Source organism: Phoca vitulina, unplaced genomic scaffold, assembly GCF_004348235.1.
Source record: "Phoca vitulina isolate PV1807 unplaced genomic scaffold, GSC_HSeal_1.0 scaffold34, whole genome shotgun sequence".
NCBI classification, from domain to species: Eukaryota; Metazoa; Chordata; class Mammalia; order Carnivora; family Phocidae; genus Phoca; species Phoca vitulina.
In genome coordinates, this window is record NW_022589737.1 from 60,617 (window position 1) to 79,961 (window position 19,345).

The 19,345-nt window shown below is 39.7% G+C and overlaps 1 protein-coding gene across 8 annotated transcripts in view; it reads left to right on the top strand.

Annotated features, from left to right (window-relative positions):
- The first annotated feature begins 8,415 nt into the window (after window positions 1–8,415).
- VWA5A (von Willebrand factor A domain containing 5A) overlaps window positions 8,416–19,345 on the top strand; it is a 33,227-nt gene continuing 22,297 nt past the window's right edge. For 4 of the 8 annotated variants that reach the window (XR_004302035.1, XR_004302036.1, XM_032426329.1 and 1 more), the window contains exons 1-11: window positions 8,416–8,487; window positions 9,360–9,403; window positions 10,932–10,989; window positions 11,109–11,311; window positions 11,624–11,846; window positions 11,968–12,143; window positions 12,436–12,550; window positions 16,245–16,417; window positions 16,679–16,767; window positions 16,974–17,118; window positions 17,572–17,651. Coding sequence is in view for 6 of the 8 variants with exons in the window: in XM_032426329.1 (XP_032282220.1) it covers window positions 10,947–10,989; window positions 11,109–11,311; window positions 11,624–11,846; window positions 11,968–12,143; window positions 12,436–12,550; window positions 16,245–16,417; window positions 16,679–16,767; window positions 16,974–17,118; window positions 17,572–17,651 (1,247 nt within the window). In the remaining 2 variants the exon portion in view is untranslated. Of the gene's footprint in view, window positions 8,488–8,833; window positions 9,238–9,359; window positions 9,404–10,931; window positions 10,990–11,108; window positions 11,312–11,623; window positions 11,847–11,967; window positions 12,144–12,435; window positions 12,551–16,244; window positions 16,418–16,678; window positions 16,768–16,973; window positions 17,119–17,571; window positions 17,652–19,345 lie in introns of those variants that run through there. The other 4 variants (XM_032426333.1, XM_032426331.1, XM_032426330.1 and 1 more) reach the window with 4 other exon arrangements.

Sequence of the window (19,345 nt, forward strand, 5' to 3'; positions counted from 1 at the left end):
GACATCTTGGCTCTTTCCACAGTTTGGCTATTGTGGACATTGCTGCTTATTTTTTTAATTTCTTTTAAAGATTTTATTTTTAAGTAATCTCTATACCCAACATGGTGTTTACACTTAAAACCCCGAGATCAAGAGTCACATGCTTGCCAACTGAGCCATCCAGGTGCCCCAATCTTTGTTTAAATATAAATATGATGCTGAAATTAAGAATTAGGGATTCGACCAAAGACATTTAGGGGGTGGAAAAGCAAATCTATGCTTTTATATCTCAAGATATCATCTTCCTTCATGAATGTGGATACAAAGCAATATGAAACACCACCATGGTGAAATACTGAATGGGCTAAGGGAACAAAGACCTCAATATTGAACAGATGAACATAATTTAATTAACATCCACAACCAATTATACAGCAATAAATGCCTTAAACTAGACTAGCCTGGAAGCCTCATCCTCCTGATTCCTTTTCAGAACATCCCTAGGGTTACTCAAAGCCATGGTCAAATGCCCTAAATATTCATCAAAGGTTAATGTGGGCACCCACACCTTTGAAGACAACAATGCATTGTGGTTCAGTGCAATGAGCATTAGAATTTGGATCATATTAATATTATTCTAATTAAATATATTTCTTAGTTTGAGCATTTTCTTACTTGGTAATGCTCATTTGAAAGAAAAGAAACTGAATCTGGATGTCATCCTGGGGTTTTAAATTGTTGAGATTAGCAGCTAAGTTGTATTATTGGGAAGGTCAATTTTAGTGAAGTTACATCACATATAAAGATGCAGCTATGGGATATCTAATATTTGCTAAGAGTTGGAATTTTTGAATTCTTAGTGCAATAAAAGTATTTTAATTCTGCAACTGTTCTGTGTTTTCTGCTTTTTATTTTTATTTGATTCTGGTAAGAAAACTTACAATGAGATCTACCTTCCTGACAGATTTTTAAGGGTACAATATTGTTAACCATAAGCATGATGTTGTGCAGCAGATCTCTAGAATTTATTCATTTTGCCTTACTGAGAGTTTATACCCTTTGATCTGCTCTCATTTTCTCTTTCATCCCTGCCCTGGCAACCACCATTCTTCACTTTGTTTCTTTTTTTTATGTTCAATTAGCCAACAGTAGTACATAATTAGTTTTGATGTAGTGTTCAACAATTCATTAGTTGCCTATAACACACAGTGTTCATCACAACACGTGGCTCCGTAATGCCCATCACCCTGTTACTCCATCCCCCGCCCCCGCCACCCTTCTGTAACCCTTAGTTTGTTCCTGGAGTCCAGAGTCTCTCATGGTTTGTCTCACTTTCTGATTTCTATGAGTTTAACTATTTGTTTCATTTTAAAGGAAAAAGTCTCAAAACAGAGTATGCTGAGAATCAGGAACTGCCGCTAGGGTGTGCTGTGGTCAATTAGCTGTCTTTTACAATGCTGGCATTCAAAGGTGCTTGTGACTTGTCCCAAAAGAGACGATGTTTTCACTTTCAGCTTTTACTTTTATGATTCATTTTTTGGAAATCCGAAGTATATGAAAATTGTCTAATTATAATTTCCTGACTTCTAATTATAATTCCTGATTGAGGGGCGCCTGGGTGGCTCAGTCGTTAAGCATCTGCCTTCGGCTCAGGTCATGATCCCAGGGTCCTGGGATGGAGCCCCACATGGGGCTCCCTGCTTGGCGGGAAGCCTGCTTCTCCCTTTCCCACTCCCCCTGCTTGTGTTCCCCTCTCGCTGTGTCTCTCTCTGTCAAATAAATAAATAAAATCTTTTAAAAAAATAATTCCTGATTGATTTCTCTGACCCTCTTTTACACCTGAATTTGTCACTAAATCTGTAGTATTTATCACAGCGCTTGTAAATAGCTGGCATTTAAATATTTGTTAGATAGGTAAATGAACAAAAAGTTGGAAATTAGTTTGTGGTTATAGTTTGACTGTAAGTTCCATGAAGAGGCCGTGTCTATTCTTGTTCAGCACTGTATCTCTAGAATTTAGAAAGTAGTAGCACCCCAAAAAATGTGTGTGTTTGAATAGAACTTTAGAATGCTCTGAAATGATTCCTTTTGTCTTCAGACTACTTTAAGTCTTCTTTATTAACCTTGGGAATCAATGGCTGTGGTGAGCCTCCTTTTGGTTTGAGAGTCCATGAAGGGAAATTAGGTACACAATGTAGAGTATCTAATTCCTGAACTAGAAAAGATAGGATGAGCCTTGAACATCTTCATAATTGCCAGTGACTCATTGTTGTCTCTTGCTGGGGGAAAAACATGTAAGTGATAGGAAGAAGAATGGACCTTCCTGAAGAGAAGGAAAAGGAGGAAGTCATGATTGGTGGAAAGTTCTGTAGCAAAAATAAAAGGATGTAAAAAGGAATTAGTGTAAAAATACTAAAATCAGACAAAAATTATTCACACAACCATAGTTCTAGATTTAGATCATGCATCTTAGTTCATGTGATAATTAGAGCTAGAACAGGATTATCGCAATATATTGATGCAATTGATTTACTTTGTTATTACTGTCTGACAGGATCAAGTCTCTAGAGAGACTCGGTTTATTGTATTCAGTTCTTTGAGTCGTTGAGTTTCTGGTTGGAGGGAAGCCAGTGTTCCTTAGTTTTTTCTCAGATGATTTTTGAGTATTTCCGGTGAGAGATCATCTGAACCTGAAGTCAGTTTGTACTTGTGCTGAAGCTGTTACAGAAAGATTCATGGCCCCTGGTGGCCCCAGGCTCTGAATTATCCATCTTTTTACGTAGTCACCCTTGTAGACTTCAGAACAATTTCGGTCTAGGTTCCATGAACAGAGAGAGCTAGTAGAATGCTGCTGTGAGGGAATGGTGATAAGGGAAGACAAGACTTTTGTGCCAGGCAGATTTGATTTGAAGTCTAGGCTCTTGGGGTCCCTAGGTGGATCAGTCAGTTGAGCATGTGACTCTTGGTTTCAATTCAGGTCATGATCTCAGGGTCATGAGATCAAGCCCCATGTCAGGCTCTTGCTCAGTGGGGAGTTTCCTTCTCTCCCTCTCCTGCCCCTCCTTCCTTCTCTCAAATAAATAAATAAATCTAAAAAAAAAAAAAGAAAAGAAATATATTTTCTCCATGTGAGGGAATATATCTAATTCTTTAATCCTAAGCAACTGTGTGGTGCTTGGAACATGAAAGTTACTGAATTAAGTCTTGATGAACAAAAAAGAATAAATGAATGCATTCCTGCGTGCTGTTTGATAGAGTGAATGGAGGAAAGGATTCTAGTCATTGCCTAAAATGAGAAAGAAGCTCTTGACTGTGATTTCTTCCAATAATCCTTGCTACGCAGGACTCCAGAGTGAAAGTCAAAGTAAAAAATTGAGAAAGATGGGGAGATGCTCTGAGACTTACGTGGTCAAATGGTCATGACTGGCTCAAGTAAGGAAAACAAAAATTTCCCTCCTTTTATCTTCAGTTTCTTCTATAGAGGTGTGGGGCTCTCCATTTCAAATGTCTCTCTTCCCTAGGACTGGACTTGGGTGCTCTAGCTGTAGACCCCAACTGCTCTTTTGCATTCAGACTCACACAGAAGGAGGATGCTATACATTCGAAGACTGTCCTATCACCTAGTGTGATTTCCTCAGAGTTAACAGAAGCAAAATGATCTTCTACCTTTGTAGGACTTTAAATTATCTCATAGTCCCTCTGGAGCCCCATACATGATGTAGTCCAAGACTCAGGGAACAGGAGCCCTCCGAGCACAGGGAGCAATTAAATGCTGGGTGTTGAGAGAGTTTAAGAGTGAAAAAATAGTACATGGTAATCAAGATAATCTTGAAAGGAATTGGGAGTCAAAGAGCTTGTGGTTCCTCCAACCACCCTATTTTTCTACTCTGAGTAGACTTCTCATGGAATCCTTTTGTTCTTTACAAGCCTCAGAGATTTGGCCACTTCTCTGTCATTTTTTTCCCCCAATTTCTACCTATTGCCTTTTTGGCTGTAGAAGAAATTCTAGCATGGTGAAAAAGTATCCACCTTGGAGCCAGAAGATTCTGGTATAAAGAACAAGCCTGTTTCTCATTAGCTATAAACCCTTGAGAAGGTCAGTAGTCCTTTCTGAACCTTAATATAGGTTATAATATGGAGTTATAATAGTATTTCACAGGGTGATTGTGAGGAGTAAATGAAACAATGCTTACACAGTTCCTGACACAAACTACTTGCTCCTACAATTTTTATTGAAAATGGAGGGAATGTAGATTTCTCTTCATCATTAGAAACTTTGCTTCCCCCCCACCCCTTACTCCTGCCTTACCCAATTTTAGGATGAAGTTTTGTTTCCTTTGTCTGTTGGCTTAATTTTTTGTTGTTTGTTGTTTTTTTTTTTTTTTTTAGTTGTGTTTGTTTTAACTACTAGTAATTATAGTGAAAGACATGGTAAGTAACAGAAACAAAACAAACTAACATTTCTGGAGTTAGTAAAAATGTAAGAAGTCTAGGAATCCTTCTCATAACAATAGCCTGTTCTCTAGAGACTCTAAATGATATAAGATTTCCAGACTCTCAGCATTTAACCAGGTCAACCAAGAAAGGGAAAAAAGACCCAAGAAAGGGAAAGTGGAACTAACATTTAAAGAGTGCCTACTTGTGACAGACGTCTTTAAAAATCTTATTTTATTTAATTCTCACCACATAGATATAGGGTAAGTATCATTAGTCTACTTCGCAAATGATGAAATGGATCACCAGAGAAGTTAAGTTCCTTCCTCAAGATTACACAACTATTCAGTAGTAGAGGTAAGAATGGAGCCTAGACTCATGGACTGAATTCAATGGCAAAACCAAGTTGATATGAAAACATCAGAACCTGATTCCTAGTTTTCTTTACAATTTTTGAGCCTCTGGATAAGGAAGGTATGCCTTCTATTGATCCTCAGGGATTTAGACCCATGGGCTTCATCCTGCCTGTCTCCTTTTGTACTTATTTGTGCTTCTTTGCCCAAAGTATATTTGCTTGTAGTCGATGGAAATTATTACTCTTAAACAATAGTCAGCATCTTCTAAGGAGTTTCTGACAAGTAACTAAGTGGTTTTGTGATGACAGGCATTATCCCTGTGTGAAATTAAAGCTCTTCATCTTACTATGTAAATTACTTAGCACTGGTTTCTAATAAGAATTCAATATACAGTAGCTAGATCTGTATTTTTTTTCAATTCATCCTATTGATTATTCATCCATCTATGATAAATTCCTGTTGGGCTCCATTTTCATGTGATCTCTCCAAGCATAAAATTTGCAAGTTACCCCAGGGATTACATAAAAATGATGGCTATTAATTGCAATTGTTATCACTGATTGGTCAGGTAATAAATGCTTATAAGACTTGTGTACATTTCTAAGCATTTATTCATTTGATCTTTTGAAATCTATCTTACAATATCTATGATGGATAGCAATCACAAGACCTAAGAGTATACAGCCAACAGCATTTATATGTATTTATTCATTAATCAAATAATTTTATGCATTTTAGGCATTTCTTTACTTAAGGATTTAAAAGTTTTAAGAACACATAAGGGCTCAAGTGTGATAAGAACAAGAGGAAGTCTTAGATGAATCACTGAGGAAACATTAGGAGACAGAAAAACAACAGGAGACTTATAAGAAACTCCATGATGATAAGAGACATAAGAGAGAGAACAGCAGGAAATGAGGGGATGATCAAAACAGCTTGTTCTGACCTTATTAAGTATCTCCCCTTTTTTAAAAAAATATTTTATTTATTTATTTCAGAGACCACATGAGCAGAGGGAGGGGCAGAGGGAGAGGGACAAGCAGACTCCCCACTCAGCAGGAAGCCCAACATGAGGTTCCAACCCAGGGGCCCTGAGATCACGACCTGAGCCAAAGTCAGACATTTAACCAACTGAGACACCCAGGTGCCACTGTGCTAAGTATTTCTATGCAGTAACACAAACAGCTCTTCTGTCAAGAAGGGAAATGACTGTCGAAAGAACTGGATGAAAATAAGCAGTGTTCTATGATCAACACACACGAGCATAAATAGGGCATATGTGTTGTCCTGGTAGGTGCTGAAATGGATCAGACACTGTTCTCATAATTACAGACCTTTCCTTCCATTTTGTGTAAATATACTTTTCATATTCAAAAGAAGATTGTTGGCCTTAAAAGTTTACTCTTCTTATTGATCACAATCAGGTATTAGGGAAGATAAGGAGTGTGTGGTGCAGAGCCCAAATACCTGTCATGAATCATAGAGAAATTCATTACTTTCTCCTGTAAAATCTGTGCAAATGCAGTGGTTCTACTCCATGAAAGCCTCAGGGACTTAGGACCCTTCTGTCTCGTGGATTCTCCATTCTTAGGGGTTTTCACCCTAGTCTTCATAGTCTAAAGTGGCTCAGAATATATCTGCATTCCCATCAGTGAATAGGAAGAGGGGAAAGTGAGGAGGAGGTCATAATCTTTCCTTTGAAAGGATGTGGTGTGAAGTTGCACACATCATTTTTTATTTCTTATTGGCCAGGACTTAGTCCTAAGGTCGCACCTAGTTTTAAGGGAGGCTGGGAAATGTCTTTATTCTGAATGGCCACAGACTTGGCTCATCTTGCGCTAAACTTGAGAATTGACATTGGAGGATACTTAGCAGCATGCAGTCACGAGGACAGATTTTTGAGTGGAGACACCTAATCTAAAGCAGGTTGTATTTATTCCCTATTATATTACAAATTTTGTTTTCCTTAAGCACTTATACTACTGGATATTTTCTTGTTTATTTACTTGCTTATTTGTTTATTGAATATTTCCTCCCCCTGCAATGTAAACTCCAGCTAGGGAAGGGTCTTTGTGTCTTGTTATTGCCACTATGCCAATGTTTAGAACAATGCTTTGCCTACGGTAGAAGTCCAATAATTATATGTTGACTAAAATAATGAATTACATGTTCTCTTTCAAAATCTGATCATTGGATTCATTTAATAGTCTATATGCAAAAAGTGAAATTCTTCATGTGTTTACACTAAGTATGAATAAACAGATAAATAAAATGTATTCATATTTTTAATAGCTATAAAGGTCCGTTTAATTATGTATATTGTGCCAGGTTCAGAGGCTTTTCATGTAAGTGTCCTTCCAATAACCAGCATCATATGTATGTTTCCTGATTCAGTTCCTTCCGACCCAGCTCCATGTATAGTCTGTGGAATTTCTCTAGTCCAGCTGGGTCAGATGATTTTTCCAGCATTTCCGTGTTGTTGACCAGATACTGTAGCCAACAGCAGTTATAATCAGGAGAACCAATACCAGATGTGGTTTCTACCAAGAGAAAAGGATCATTCCCTCTCACAGTTAGTTTGGTACATGTAAAGAACGTAGTCCTAAAGCCTAATAATGATAAAATAGAATCTGTGCTTATATTGTGCTTTACTGTTGTGGGTATACACACGCGCGTGTGCACACACACACACACACACAGATATCACCTCCATTAAGATCCACTGGATCTTTAATATAAACCCAGGGAGGTAAGTATGCCATTATTTTCATTTTACAAATAAGACAAAAAACTCAGAGAAAGTAAATACGAATGACATCGCAGAGACCAAAATCAACCTGAGTTTTCATACGCATATTCTCTTTATCCTATACATATTCTCAATGGCAATATGATTCTTTCTTTGTCAGATTTAACATCATTCTGAAATAAAGAAGACATAAGAAACTTGATCCCTTCTAGTGTCCTTTAGCCAGGAAAATGAGCATAGGTGTTCTCACTTACTTACACTGTTACCCCCACTATCAAAAAACCCAAAAAACAAAAAACAAAAAAAAAAAACCCCAAAAAACAAAACCAAACACCTTAATTTTATGATCCTGATGAAAAACCCATAAACCACCCATGACTGGAAGGCTTGGTCCCTGTGAGCATTGCCCTGTCTCCTCGCCAACCCCCCCCTTCAAACCCTTCTCCCCCATGATGTTAGGAAGGATGCAATCTTGGGACAAATGACTCAAATTAGAGATGAAGAGTCAATGATATAATGTTCATAAAGTTCAGGTTCTACCACACAGTATTATTAGCAGGGCCTAGTGCACAGTAAGCCTTTGATAATTAAGTCTGTTACAGAAATAGGATGTGATTGTTGATGTTCAAGCATTTCACTGGTTAAAAAAAAACTCTTCCCTTTGCCTATCTTCTGATGGTTCCCTCACTGAGACTAGGCAAAGGAAAACAAACAATGAATCATGGAACACCACATCAAAAACTAATGATGTACAGTATGGTGACTAACATAACACTATAAAATAAAATTAAAAAAAATAAAAAAGGAAAACAAGCAAACATTCTAGGGTTGAAGAATTTTCCCTTGATCCCTTAATCAAGTAGTTGCTACTTTATAACCGGTCCCTAGAAGGGGCAGGTCATCCCAGAAATTTTGACAGCCGCTGTTTTCTCCTGGCTGTGACTCAGAGCTCTCAGACTGCGGGAGAAGGTAGGTGACTGGCAGCCGTCGCTGGGGCTGGATCCCACCCCTTCACCCTGATGGCTGAGACCCGTTCTTTCCCCATTGCCAAATCTGCAGGGGCTTGCTTTAACTGCAAGCCCAAGGGGGGGCGGGTATTGAGTCCTGGTGTTAGGTCCCTGGGAGTTTTCTGCCGGTTTGGCAGTTTAGGGGGAGTCTTATGGGGGCTGGATAAGGGATTTAGGCATCCCTGATCCTCTCAAGGTCCTTTTTTTTACTTTCCTTCTCTTTTATTTTACTTTTCTCTCTTTCTTTCTTGTAGAAAATTGATGTTTTCTCAATTTTATCTAATTTTATGCTGTGGAAATGGAGTTTAAAACCTCCCCCACTCGCGACCCCAGCCAGATTGCAGACCCTAACCCCTTTCATATAGAGATATTCAAGGGGCCGACTCTGATCCCTTCTGTTAATGCTTGGACACTGCAAATCTAGAACTGAAACTTTACAGAGTAAATCTACGTAAGCCCCACTACGCATTCAAATCGCCTCCTGGTCTGGATCACGAGTTTTCAGCTGTTTTCCTGCAACAGGCTGCAGGGGTGTGGCTCGCTGCGCCATAGCTCGCCGGCTCCTCCCTCTCCCTGGCGGGTGCTGAATCGAAAGGTGCTGGGACTCCTGGATTCCTGAGGGTCCACCTTAACACGCAGCCCCCGGCTCAGGGAGCCCCCCTCTATGTTCCCAGCTGTCTCGGATTGCCTTTGACCTTGGTCAGCTGCTGTGGTCAGTCTTTGCCTACCTGTTGCTAGGTGCATTTCTGAAATGGTGGGGGAGAAGATGCAGAAGAACAAATTTTCCTCAGTGAGGGATTTGTTCTGAGGGCATAAGGCTGTTTATTTTTGTAGGAGACACCTCTCTGCTCTGTCTCTTCACCTGAAAGCCACCCTTGGTGAGTATTGCCAAGCCTTAGAGCTTTGCTTGCCTGTCGGGTTTCTTCAGCTGTTGTACCCCTGTGTCCTGGGTCCTTCTCCTGCTTTAAGCTTCCTACTGATTTACTAAAAATTCTTCCTTCCCCAGCGCCAGCGTGTTGCGCCAGAGACCTCACCCCAGTCAAGCATCTGCATGATAACCCTTTTCCTGAGCATTCTCTCCTCTCCCTACAGCTGCTACTGCCCTCTGTGTTTCTATCAATTGCGAGCCATTTAGCCACACGCAGTTTTTATCCAGTTCTTCAAAATAACAAACATGGAACCAAAAGCCTGATGTATTGGTGCTGATTTGTCGAGATGGGACACGATATACAAGAAGCACCAATGCTATCAGACAGATGAGTCACGTGGACATTGCTCTGAATGGGGGTAGGGTGTGAGGTTTTAAAGGGTGATTGGGATGAGCATAAAGGGCCTAGAAGTATTTCTGCCACAATCTTCAGGATCCTTGAGTGGCGGTGTTGTTCTAGGAAGGAAAGTTGCCTTTCTCAAGAGCCTACATGTTATTCTGGACTGTGAGTTCCTGAGTGAAGCTTGGGCTTCCCCATGACTCATCTGCCCTGGGACTCTGGATAAGCACATCAGTTTCACTTTCCTTCAGCATTCTTTGTGCACCAGGCAACTCTATTTTAGTTCCTTAAGTTGTATTTTCAGTGAAAAGTCCCCTAACTGGTGCTGGAGATTGCAGCTCATGTCACCCTTGACAGAACAGGGAGAGGCAAGGTCACAAGTGATTCTGTTCAGAGTGGTCGGAGGGCAGCTTCCAGGGCTACTAGGGCCAATGACTAGGACCAGACCCACCTGCTAATTCTCTGGATAAAAGAATCATATTGTAAATCATAGTCTAGGTATATAAATTTATCTCCTTGTTACCATATCACATGAAGTGGTTGTCCAAGATTATAATAAAATTTGGAAGATACAGTTAGGATGACATGATTTAAAATAGAGGACATGTTGCATATATGATATTTATATATGTATATTAGAATATCTTGGACAGAGGAAACAAACAGTGATTTCAATTATGAGTCCCAAAAGAAAAGTCACAAGATAAATGACCTAAGTTGCAGGGGACCATTTTGGATCAAGCAGTTTCTTGCGAAGCAGGTCTCTGGGTAGCATGAACCAAAGTAACAGCCAAGATCTATTTAACAACCATAATAATTATAACAGGAACAATATTTCCTTGTATTAAATACACTTTCGAAAAAGTGAAACTGGTATTTGAACCAGCCTCGGGTGTTTCAGAGACTTCCTGTTTAGTGGGGACTTAGTGAATCTTACAGCTTCCCCATCTGGGTCTGGCATTTAGGAGGAGGCTTACCATTGGTATCTTTGTCCCCTTCTTTATAGCTTTTTTCTCCTTCCAGCTCCAACATCAATCCTCTGAATATATTCTTATGCTGGACAGAAGCACATAAAGTCTGGTATTTGAATAGATAATCCCCAACATATCACTGTATTCATGATGTGTCTTTTCCACAGTAGCCCTGCATCACCATGGTGCTCCCTGGTGGTCTACTAACCCGCAAAGAGGAACCAGGTAAGCCTGATTCATGACCCTTACTTGCCACTGTATCTTTAGCATCTGGCCCCATGCCTGGCAGGCAGGAAGACTTCTGTTAAAGTTTGTTCACCTCTTGAACCCTGGTCTATCTCCAGTACCCTTGAAGAGCATCGGTGTGACCTTGTCCATTCGTGAGTTCGTGGCTGGTGTGTCTGCTACCTTAAACTATGAGAATGAGGAAGACGTTCCTTTGGAGACCTTCTTTGTGTTCCCCATGGATGATGACTCAGCTGTCTACAGCTTTGAGGCCATGGTGGATGGGAAGAAAATTAAAGCAGAATTACAGGAGAAGAGGAAGGTACTAGGGATGAGTAGATTATCTCTCCCCTTCTTATTTCCTTCATGCATACTCTTAGGATCTCTACAAATGCTCCTTCACAAAAAGTGCTGATGTGGAATGCTTTCTTCTACTCCCCTCTAGCTGCTATTTTCCTAAAATCATCTGGAGGTGGGGGGGGGCGGGAATCAATCAGAGCCATTCAAAGTATAGCTGTGAGCTTGGCAGGACCGATCACAGGCCTTCTCCATCAGTTTTTGTTTCTTGTACTACTCCTCTCTTCATTCAAGCAAGCCACCTTTGCTATGGCCTCTCTTTCCCTGTTCTCCTTAGGCCCACAGCATCTATGAGAGTGCCATCAGCAACCGCCGCCAAGCTTTCCTGTTGGAGGAGGACAAGTACTCCAGGGACGTCTTCTGTTGCAACGTGGGGAATCTGAACCCAGGGTCAAAGGTGGCGCTCACCCTGAAGTCCGTGCAGGAACTGCCCTTGGAAGCAGATGGAGCCCTGCGCTATGTGCTCCCAGCTGTTTTGAATCCTCGATACCGTGGCTCTGGTGACTATTCTTTCCTTTTAAATCCCTGTGGTGGGTGATATAATTTGGGAAACCCCCTCAAGGTTGTAGGGGTGCTAAGAAGTGTGGGAAGGGGAAACAGAATTAAAGTCACTTTTTGTAGGATCGTTTGAGGACAGTTGCCTTGATATGAAGCCTCCTATAGTCCCTTTGGAGGACCTGCCCTATACATTCAGCATGCTTGCCACCATCAGTTCCCAGCATGGCATTGAGAGGATCCAATCCAACTGCCCCTTCAGTCCTACTGAATACCTTGGAGAAGATAAGACGTCTGCCCAGGTAATTCATAAGAAAGCACTGTTATTGCCAGCACCCCTATTCTTTGGGTTCTGATCTTGTTCCTCACTCAGTCCTTCCAAAATGGTCCTTACTTTTCCCTGTTAACTAGAGGGAATCCCACTTTGTTCCTTCTTTATCCCCATTTCTTCTCCAGAGCCTTCTCTCCATTCTTGTCCCTGCTCCTGACCACACTTCCTCATGGAAGAGCCCTGTAGCTCTCAGCCCTGACCTCAGCCGCACGCAGCAAATGGTGATAGTTCTAAGATGGATCTTTTGCTTGTTCTTAACTCAGGTTTCCTTGGCTGATGGACACAAATTTGATCGGGATGTGGAACTCCTGATTTACTACAGTGAGGTGCACACCCCCACTGTTGCTGTGGAGATGGGGCAACCTAAAGACAACCCAGGTATTCTCTTTCTTCCTTTGTAGTGACCACCTAAAGGGGAGCTCCTGTCTTGGAATTACCCTCAAATTACCCTCACTTTTCTTTCCTCCTATCCAGTAGTGGGTAAAACATTCAAATAGCTTACATTATGGTGTGCAGAAATGGTTAGATACAATGAGTATCCATCTACATGACTATGTCTTGTAGGCAGATTTAAGTGGATCAGTAGATAATTGGATCAAGGACATGGGCAAATAATTCACAAGAGGAAACACGACTAGTGTACAAATATAAATGACAATGATCAGTCTCTACAAGTGCAAATTAAGATTAAAAATAACTGGAAGTTTGTATCTCTTAATCCCTTTGATCTATTTCTACTCTATTCTATCCCCTTATGTATTATCTATTTTACTAAGAGGTATACACTTTCAGTTGCAAAATAAATAAGTCACAGAGATGAAGAGGAGAGCACAAGGAATAGAGCCGATAAGATTGTAATAATGTTGTTTGGTGGCGGATGGTGACTATACTTCTTGTGGTGAGTGCTGAGTAATGTATAGAGTTGTTGAATCATTACGTTGTATACCTGAAATTAATATGACACTGTATGTTAATTATACTTCAATAAAAAAAGTAAATACTCATTTGTACGAAAAAAATGAAATAAAAATAACAATGTGATATTTTCACTTTTAAAACTATCAAAGATTTCCAAATCTGATAATGCCTCATCATCCATCTCCAGAGATTTTTTTCATCTCACCCTAGTATCTTAACTTCTAAGACTTAGTTTCTTAATAAATTTAGTTTCTTAATTTCTTTAATTTCTCATATTTTCTAAATTTTCCTGTCTATATGTGTACTTTTCTTTATGATTATAACTAGTATCACCCATATCAGTCTGTTGCTCTCTTGGGGCCTTCCTGGGCAGCCATGCCCCTGGATTGCAGGGACCATGAAGCCTAACTAGAAAGATACTGCCACTTCTGAAGAATTTTCCGCATTTGTCGAATGGAAGGATGTTTGGGGACAGTCATAGTCAAAGTGCTATAGCTTGGGTTAGGTTCTTACTTCTGTAACTACAACCACTTTGAAGACAATTTCCTGCAGTTGGCCCTCCACAGGCCATTCTTCTCTCTCACTGTTCATGTTTGGCCAAGGCTGCCGAGAGCTCCTTAGTTTATCCTCACTTGTTCAGCCATTTTTCCTCCAGGCTAGCTGTCCATGCTAAAGCCATTTAGAGGGGCTCCCAACCTCAACCAGGTTTGCTCTAGCTTCTCTTCCGTGAAGCTCCATGCTCTGTCTGTACATTAGTTGAGTCCTTTTGTATTGGTTCTGTCCTCTCCCTTTAGTGGGTTCCCCCTTGGGTGTCCATGAAATACTCCCACAGTAGTGGGGGTCTGGTCTTCAGTCAGAATTATTTTAATCCACCACAGAAAGTTTTATAATCCTGAATCTTAAAAGGTATGAGTTGAGATCTCAGTTCCTTTCCTTCCAAGCAGTTCCCTTGGCCCTTGGCAGAATGCCTCATCTGTTCCTATGGTGGGCTCTGCAGGCCAGAGGGGGACATCGGGGGTAGCCTTTATGATCTTGTGAATCCCTTCTAGCAGGGCCGCTCAAATCTGGCTTTCCAGACCATCTGTCTGGTCAAGACGACTTGCTGTTCCCATCCATATAAAGAAGCAAACAACAACTGGCAGCTTGACTCACTAAAACCATTGAGAGTTCTGCCAAATGAAGCATACCACTACATGATGAAAATACAAAATTTGTATTTTTTAAACTTAGAATGTACTTAACCATATTAAGAACATGATTTTTTAAAAATTATATGTATAATTTAATAAAAGTAATAAAAAAAGTATAAATACTTTCTAAAATTGTTATTAAGAGTTTAACCTGAGTTAAGCTCTAGGATGAGTTCCTTAAATGTATGGTATCACTTAACCCTTAAAATAATCTTGGGGCAGGTATTACTACTTGGATTCTTCAGATGAAGAAACTGAGGCTAGCAAGCTGAGGAGCTAGGGCTTGAAATGTCTTATTTAAAAATGAAGAAGCAGGGGCGCCTGGATGGCTCAGTTGTTAAGCGTCTGCTTTCGGCTTAGGTCATGATCCCGGGGTCCTGGATCAAGCCCCGCATGGGGCTCCCTGCTCCTCGGGAAGCCTGCTTCTCCCTCTCCCACTCTTCCTCCTTGTGTTCCTTCTCTCGCTGTGTCTCTGTCAAATAAATATATAAAATCTTTAAAAATAAATAAATAGGGCGCCTGGGTGGCTCAGTTGGTTGAGCAGCTGCCTTCGGCTCAGGTCATGATCCTGGAGTCCCGGGATCGAGTCCCGCATCGGGCTCCCTGCTCAGCGAGGAGTCTGCTTCTCCCTCTGACCCTCCCCCCCGCATGCTCTCTCTCTCTCTCATTCTCTCTCTCAAATAAATAAATAAAATCTTTAAAAAATAAAAATAAATAAATAAATAAATAAAAGGAAGCAGAAACTCATGTAGGTGAAAATAACTTGAGCCACGCCAAAGGAATTATAGTAGAAATACCTAGATAGTGCATTTTGTATATCTGGCATTGTTCTAAACACATTAGATATATGTACCTATTTCGTTGTCATGGCACCCTTTCTGATTTACCAGTCTAGCGCCAATCCCATTACAATCAGCTGTGTCTTAAAATGGAAGGGAATTTATCTTGCCTATTAAAAAAAAGCTGCTCTTCCACCATGTATCCAGAGATCTAGATTTTTTAGAAGTTATCTTTGAACCAGTGTTTAAGCAAATATTTGCTGAGTTGCACCCATTTTATTTGGAAGCCAGTTTGGTCATTGGGGTATCTGAGGGTTAAGAGATTAAACTGAGCCGCATCTTATAGGCATACTGAATCCCAAGGCTACTGAGAATTTAAACTCATCATTCTTGAATCACTTTATAAAAATAGGATATTGGAATTCCATTCTTTGTTAACTTACATTTTCTGAACTATAAAACAAGTGGATATAACCCAGCCATTCTCATTCCATCTCTGTCTCAATACTAACATTTCAATTCCTGCATCAGTTTTCACTTGTTCCTCAAAATAAAATCAAAGCTTTGACAACTTGGTAACAAAGGCCAGACTCCCATGGTTTCCTCTATAGTGTTGTTTGGGTGATGCGATTAGAGTCTAACACACATCCTAGCTCTGGAGATGTTTCATACCCAAAGCAGACGGACTTTCCTTGGTGTGTATGACACTATGCCCTCAGCTCTTACAAATTGTCAACATAAGAACTCCCCATGAACATCATGTTTTCAAAAGTGTAATTAAAGACTTAAATAAGGACCCATGTGATAAATTTCCCATTGATTTGAAAGGAAGGTGTCTCTGCAAAGAAATTAGCTCAGTTCTTCTGGTAAATGCTGGAACATTATAACTTCATGCATTTCACTAATTTACCTAGCTGCTAGGAAGCTAGCATCCAACTATATATTTTAATTATGGCTTGTGCCTGGTAACCTCTACCTTCTTTTTTCTCTTTCATATCTTTTCTGCTTCTATATCTTTTATGTTTATAACTCACCTCAAACCCTTTGCCAGCAGACACAGTATGAAGATCAGTGTTTTAGATTCGGATCTTCTCAGCTCCCTATCTAACTCACTATCATTGATTCTTGAGGTCTTTAGTATTCTTGAGTTCCTTTTCATATTACAGTGTTCTTATCCTTTCTAAGTAGATGGTTTCATGAAAGATCCATCTGCGATGGTGTGTTTCTACCCAAATATCCCAGAAGCTCAGTCACCAGTTATCTGTGGAGAATTCGTCTTCCTCATGGACCGCTCAGGAAGTATGCAATGCCCCATAAGTAAACAGGATAAATCTCAGCTGCGCATAGAGGCAGCCAAGGTAAAACTAGTTCCTCTCTCTTTCTGGTTACATGCACAAATGGGGATGAATCTCAGGAGTTAAATTAGGGCCCATCTGGTACTTTGGGTGTGTTCCCCATCTGAGCTACATCTACCATGACCACTCTGAGGCTAGCCTTGGGCTATAAGGGCCTGGACTCATGAAGTGGGTGAAGGTCCGCTCTCTCAAGAGTTAGATTGACAGCATCTGTGTGTCTGAGAAGATTCTCTCTCACTGTCTCCCCGTACTCTCTTCCTTCAGGAAACACTGCTTTTGCTGCTGAAGAGTTTGCCTATAGGCTGTTATTTCAATGTCTATGGATTTGGAAGTTCCTATGAGGCATTCTTTCCGTAAGTTTCTAGAAAGCCCATTGAGAGTCCAAAAAGATACTTTAAAGAAAGGACTAGATTGCTGAAGGGGGTTACTCCACAGTTGACTTTGGCAGTGGGTATTTCAAGTGACGTTGTTTACAGTGGGGGCATCTCAATTCAGGGACTTAGTACTGCATGATGTTGAACAGCTATCATGTCACTGGGCATGTTTGTTTTTTTCTCAGGAATAGTGTGCAATACACTCAGCAGACCATGGAAGAGGCACTGAGGAGAGTTAAGCTTATGCAGGCTGACCTGGGGGGCACGGAAATCTTGACACCACTCCAGATCATTTACAGGGAACCTTCCATTGCGGGCCACCCCCTTCAGGTAGGAACTGGAAGAGAGCTGATATGAGGCGACAGAGGGAATGAAATCTCTGTTCAAAAATCCATACCCCTGAGCTTCATTGTAGGATTGTTAAAATATGATATATAATTCAGAGTCTTCTATCATATAGTAAGGAGAAAAAGACAAGAAGCATGTAATAGAATTCTTCTTCCTTAGATCTGTGCTGTGGGCTCTGGGTGATGGAGGTCCTTTTGCAGAGTTCCACAAAAGCCTTAGATGAGACGAGAAGGGGGAGGTGAGGAAAATCCCAGGTGCCCAACAAACCTTGTGAGAACGTGGTGCAAGTGACCATGGAAAATTAGGGCCCTCATGCCAGTCTGAGGAGGCATCAGTCTCTGCAACAAAATGGTTGATTTTTTTCCAAGGGCGAATTCCGGTATCTTAAAAATGATCTTCACAGAGATTTGATGAATGTCTTCTTTCCTTCGACAGCTTTTTGTCTTCACAGATGGAGAAGTTACTGACACGTTTAATATAATTAACGAAGTCAAGAGAAACAGGCTGAGGCACAGGTAGGAAGACGACGTGATTTCTGGGTGACTGATCCAGGTAATGCCATCTATAGTCTAATCCACATGGTGCCAATGTTGACATTCCTTGTGGAGGATAGAGTGATTGAAGAATTTTAGTTTTACTAGCTGACAAGTTTTTTTCTATATCATTTTCCCCCTCTCCACTAAAAGATAAAAGTAATTTTCTAAATAACATCAGTAACACCCCAAAGTCATTGCCCTTTATTCTTTCTAAACCAGAATGGAAACAAAAATTAAATAGTAAGACAGTTTTTTTAAACTATAAACATTTTTATCAAAGTAAAACATAAAGCTACACAAATCATAAGTATATAGCTGATCACTGTATCACTTCGATCACTACTAACTTTTTCCTCTCCAAAGGAAATAGCTCTCCTAATTTATAACACCATGGTTTATTTTTGTTTTTAAATAAAAATAAATTGGTTATACAATATGTTTTTGTTTCTGTGTATCTTCTTTCCCTCAGCAGTATGTGGATATTCATACATATTTTGCATGGAGCTGTGGTTAATTTTTATTGGTGTGTAGTATTCCATAGGGTGATTATTCCATAATTTATTTATTAATTCTACTGCTGATCGACTTTGGTTTAGCTGCTAAAAATAATTCTTCTATGAATATCCTCGCATTTTTATATATGTATTTTTTTGCACATACACACATATGCATGTATACATACTTATTTCATATATATGTGTATGTATATATATATATGCACACAAAATTTCTTTGCGTTGACATAGTTGTAGAATTTATTGGGAATGCCAGATAGTTTTCCAAGTTATTGTACTAATTTAATTCATACCAGCATTGTATGAGGGTTCTAGTTGCCCAGATTCCTATCCAAAATTTGGCATTGTTTGTCTTTATAAACCTTAACTAATTTTGTAGGTGTAAAGTGGTATCTCGTTATGGTTTTAATTTGCATTTTCCTGGTAACTAATGGAGTTGAGTGCCTTTTCATATTTATTAACCAGTTGGATGTCCTGTTTTGTGATGTACCTTCAAATCTCTCCTATTTTTTTTTTTTCTGTTAGACTTTCTTTTTTTACTGATCTCTAGTTCAGTCTGTGGTCAAGACACAAGGACTTTGTTAATATGTTCTGGAAATATATTTTTTCCTATTCTATAGCTTTTCTTTTCACTCTCAGAATGATATCTATTAATAGTTTTTCTTCATTGTAATATACTTTTTTAGTCTTTACCTTTACAGTTAGTGTTTTTTTGTGTCCTGTTAAAAAGTCTTTCCCTACCCAAAGTCATGAGCTACTTTTGTTATTTTCTAGAAGTTTTATCATTTTTTCTTTTATAGTTAGATGTACAGTTTGCCTGGATTTTATTTTTATGCATTGTGGAAGGCAGGGGCCAATTTTCATCATCTCTTCATGTTGATATCAAATTGACCCTGTACCATTTAATGAAAAGTTTGTCCTTTTCTCCCTGATGTACAGTGTCATTTTTGTCACAAATAAGCATCTACACATGTATTGATTATTTCTGGATCCTTTGTTCCATTCCATTAGTCTATTTATCTAGACATGTGCCAGAACTATACCAGATAAATTTATGTAGCCTTCTGATAAATATTGATTTCCAATAAAGTACTCAACTTTGTTTTTTTTTTTCAAGATTGTCTCAGCTATTCATGACTCTTTATATTTGTATTTTAG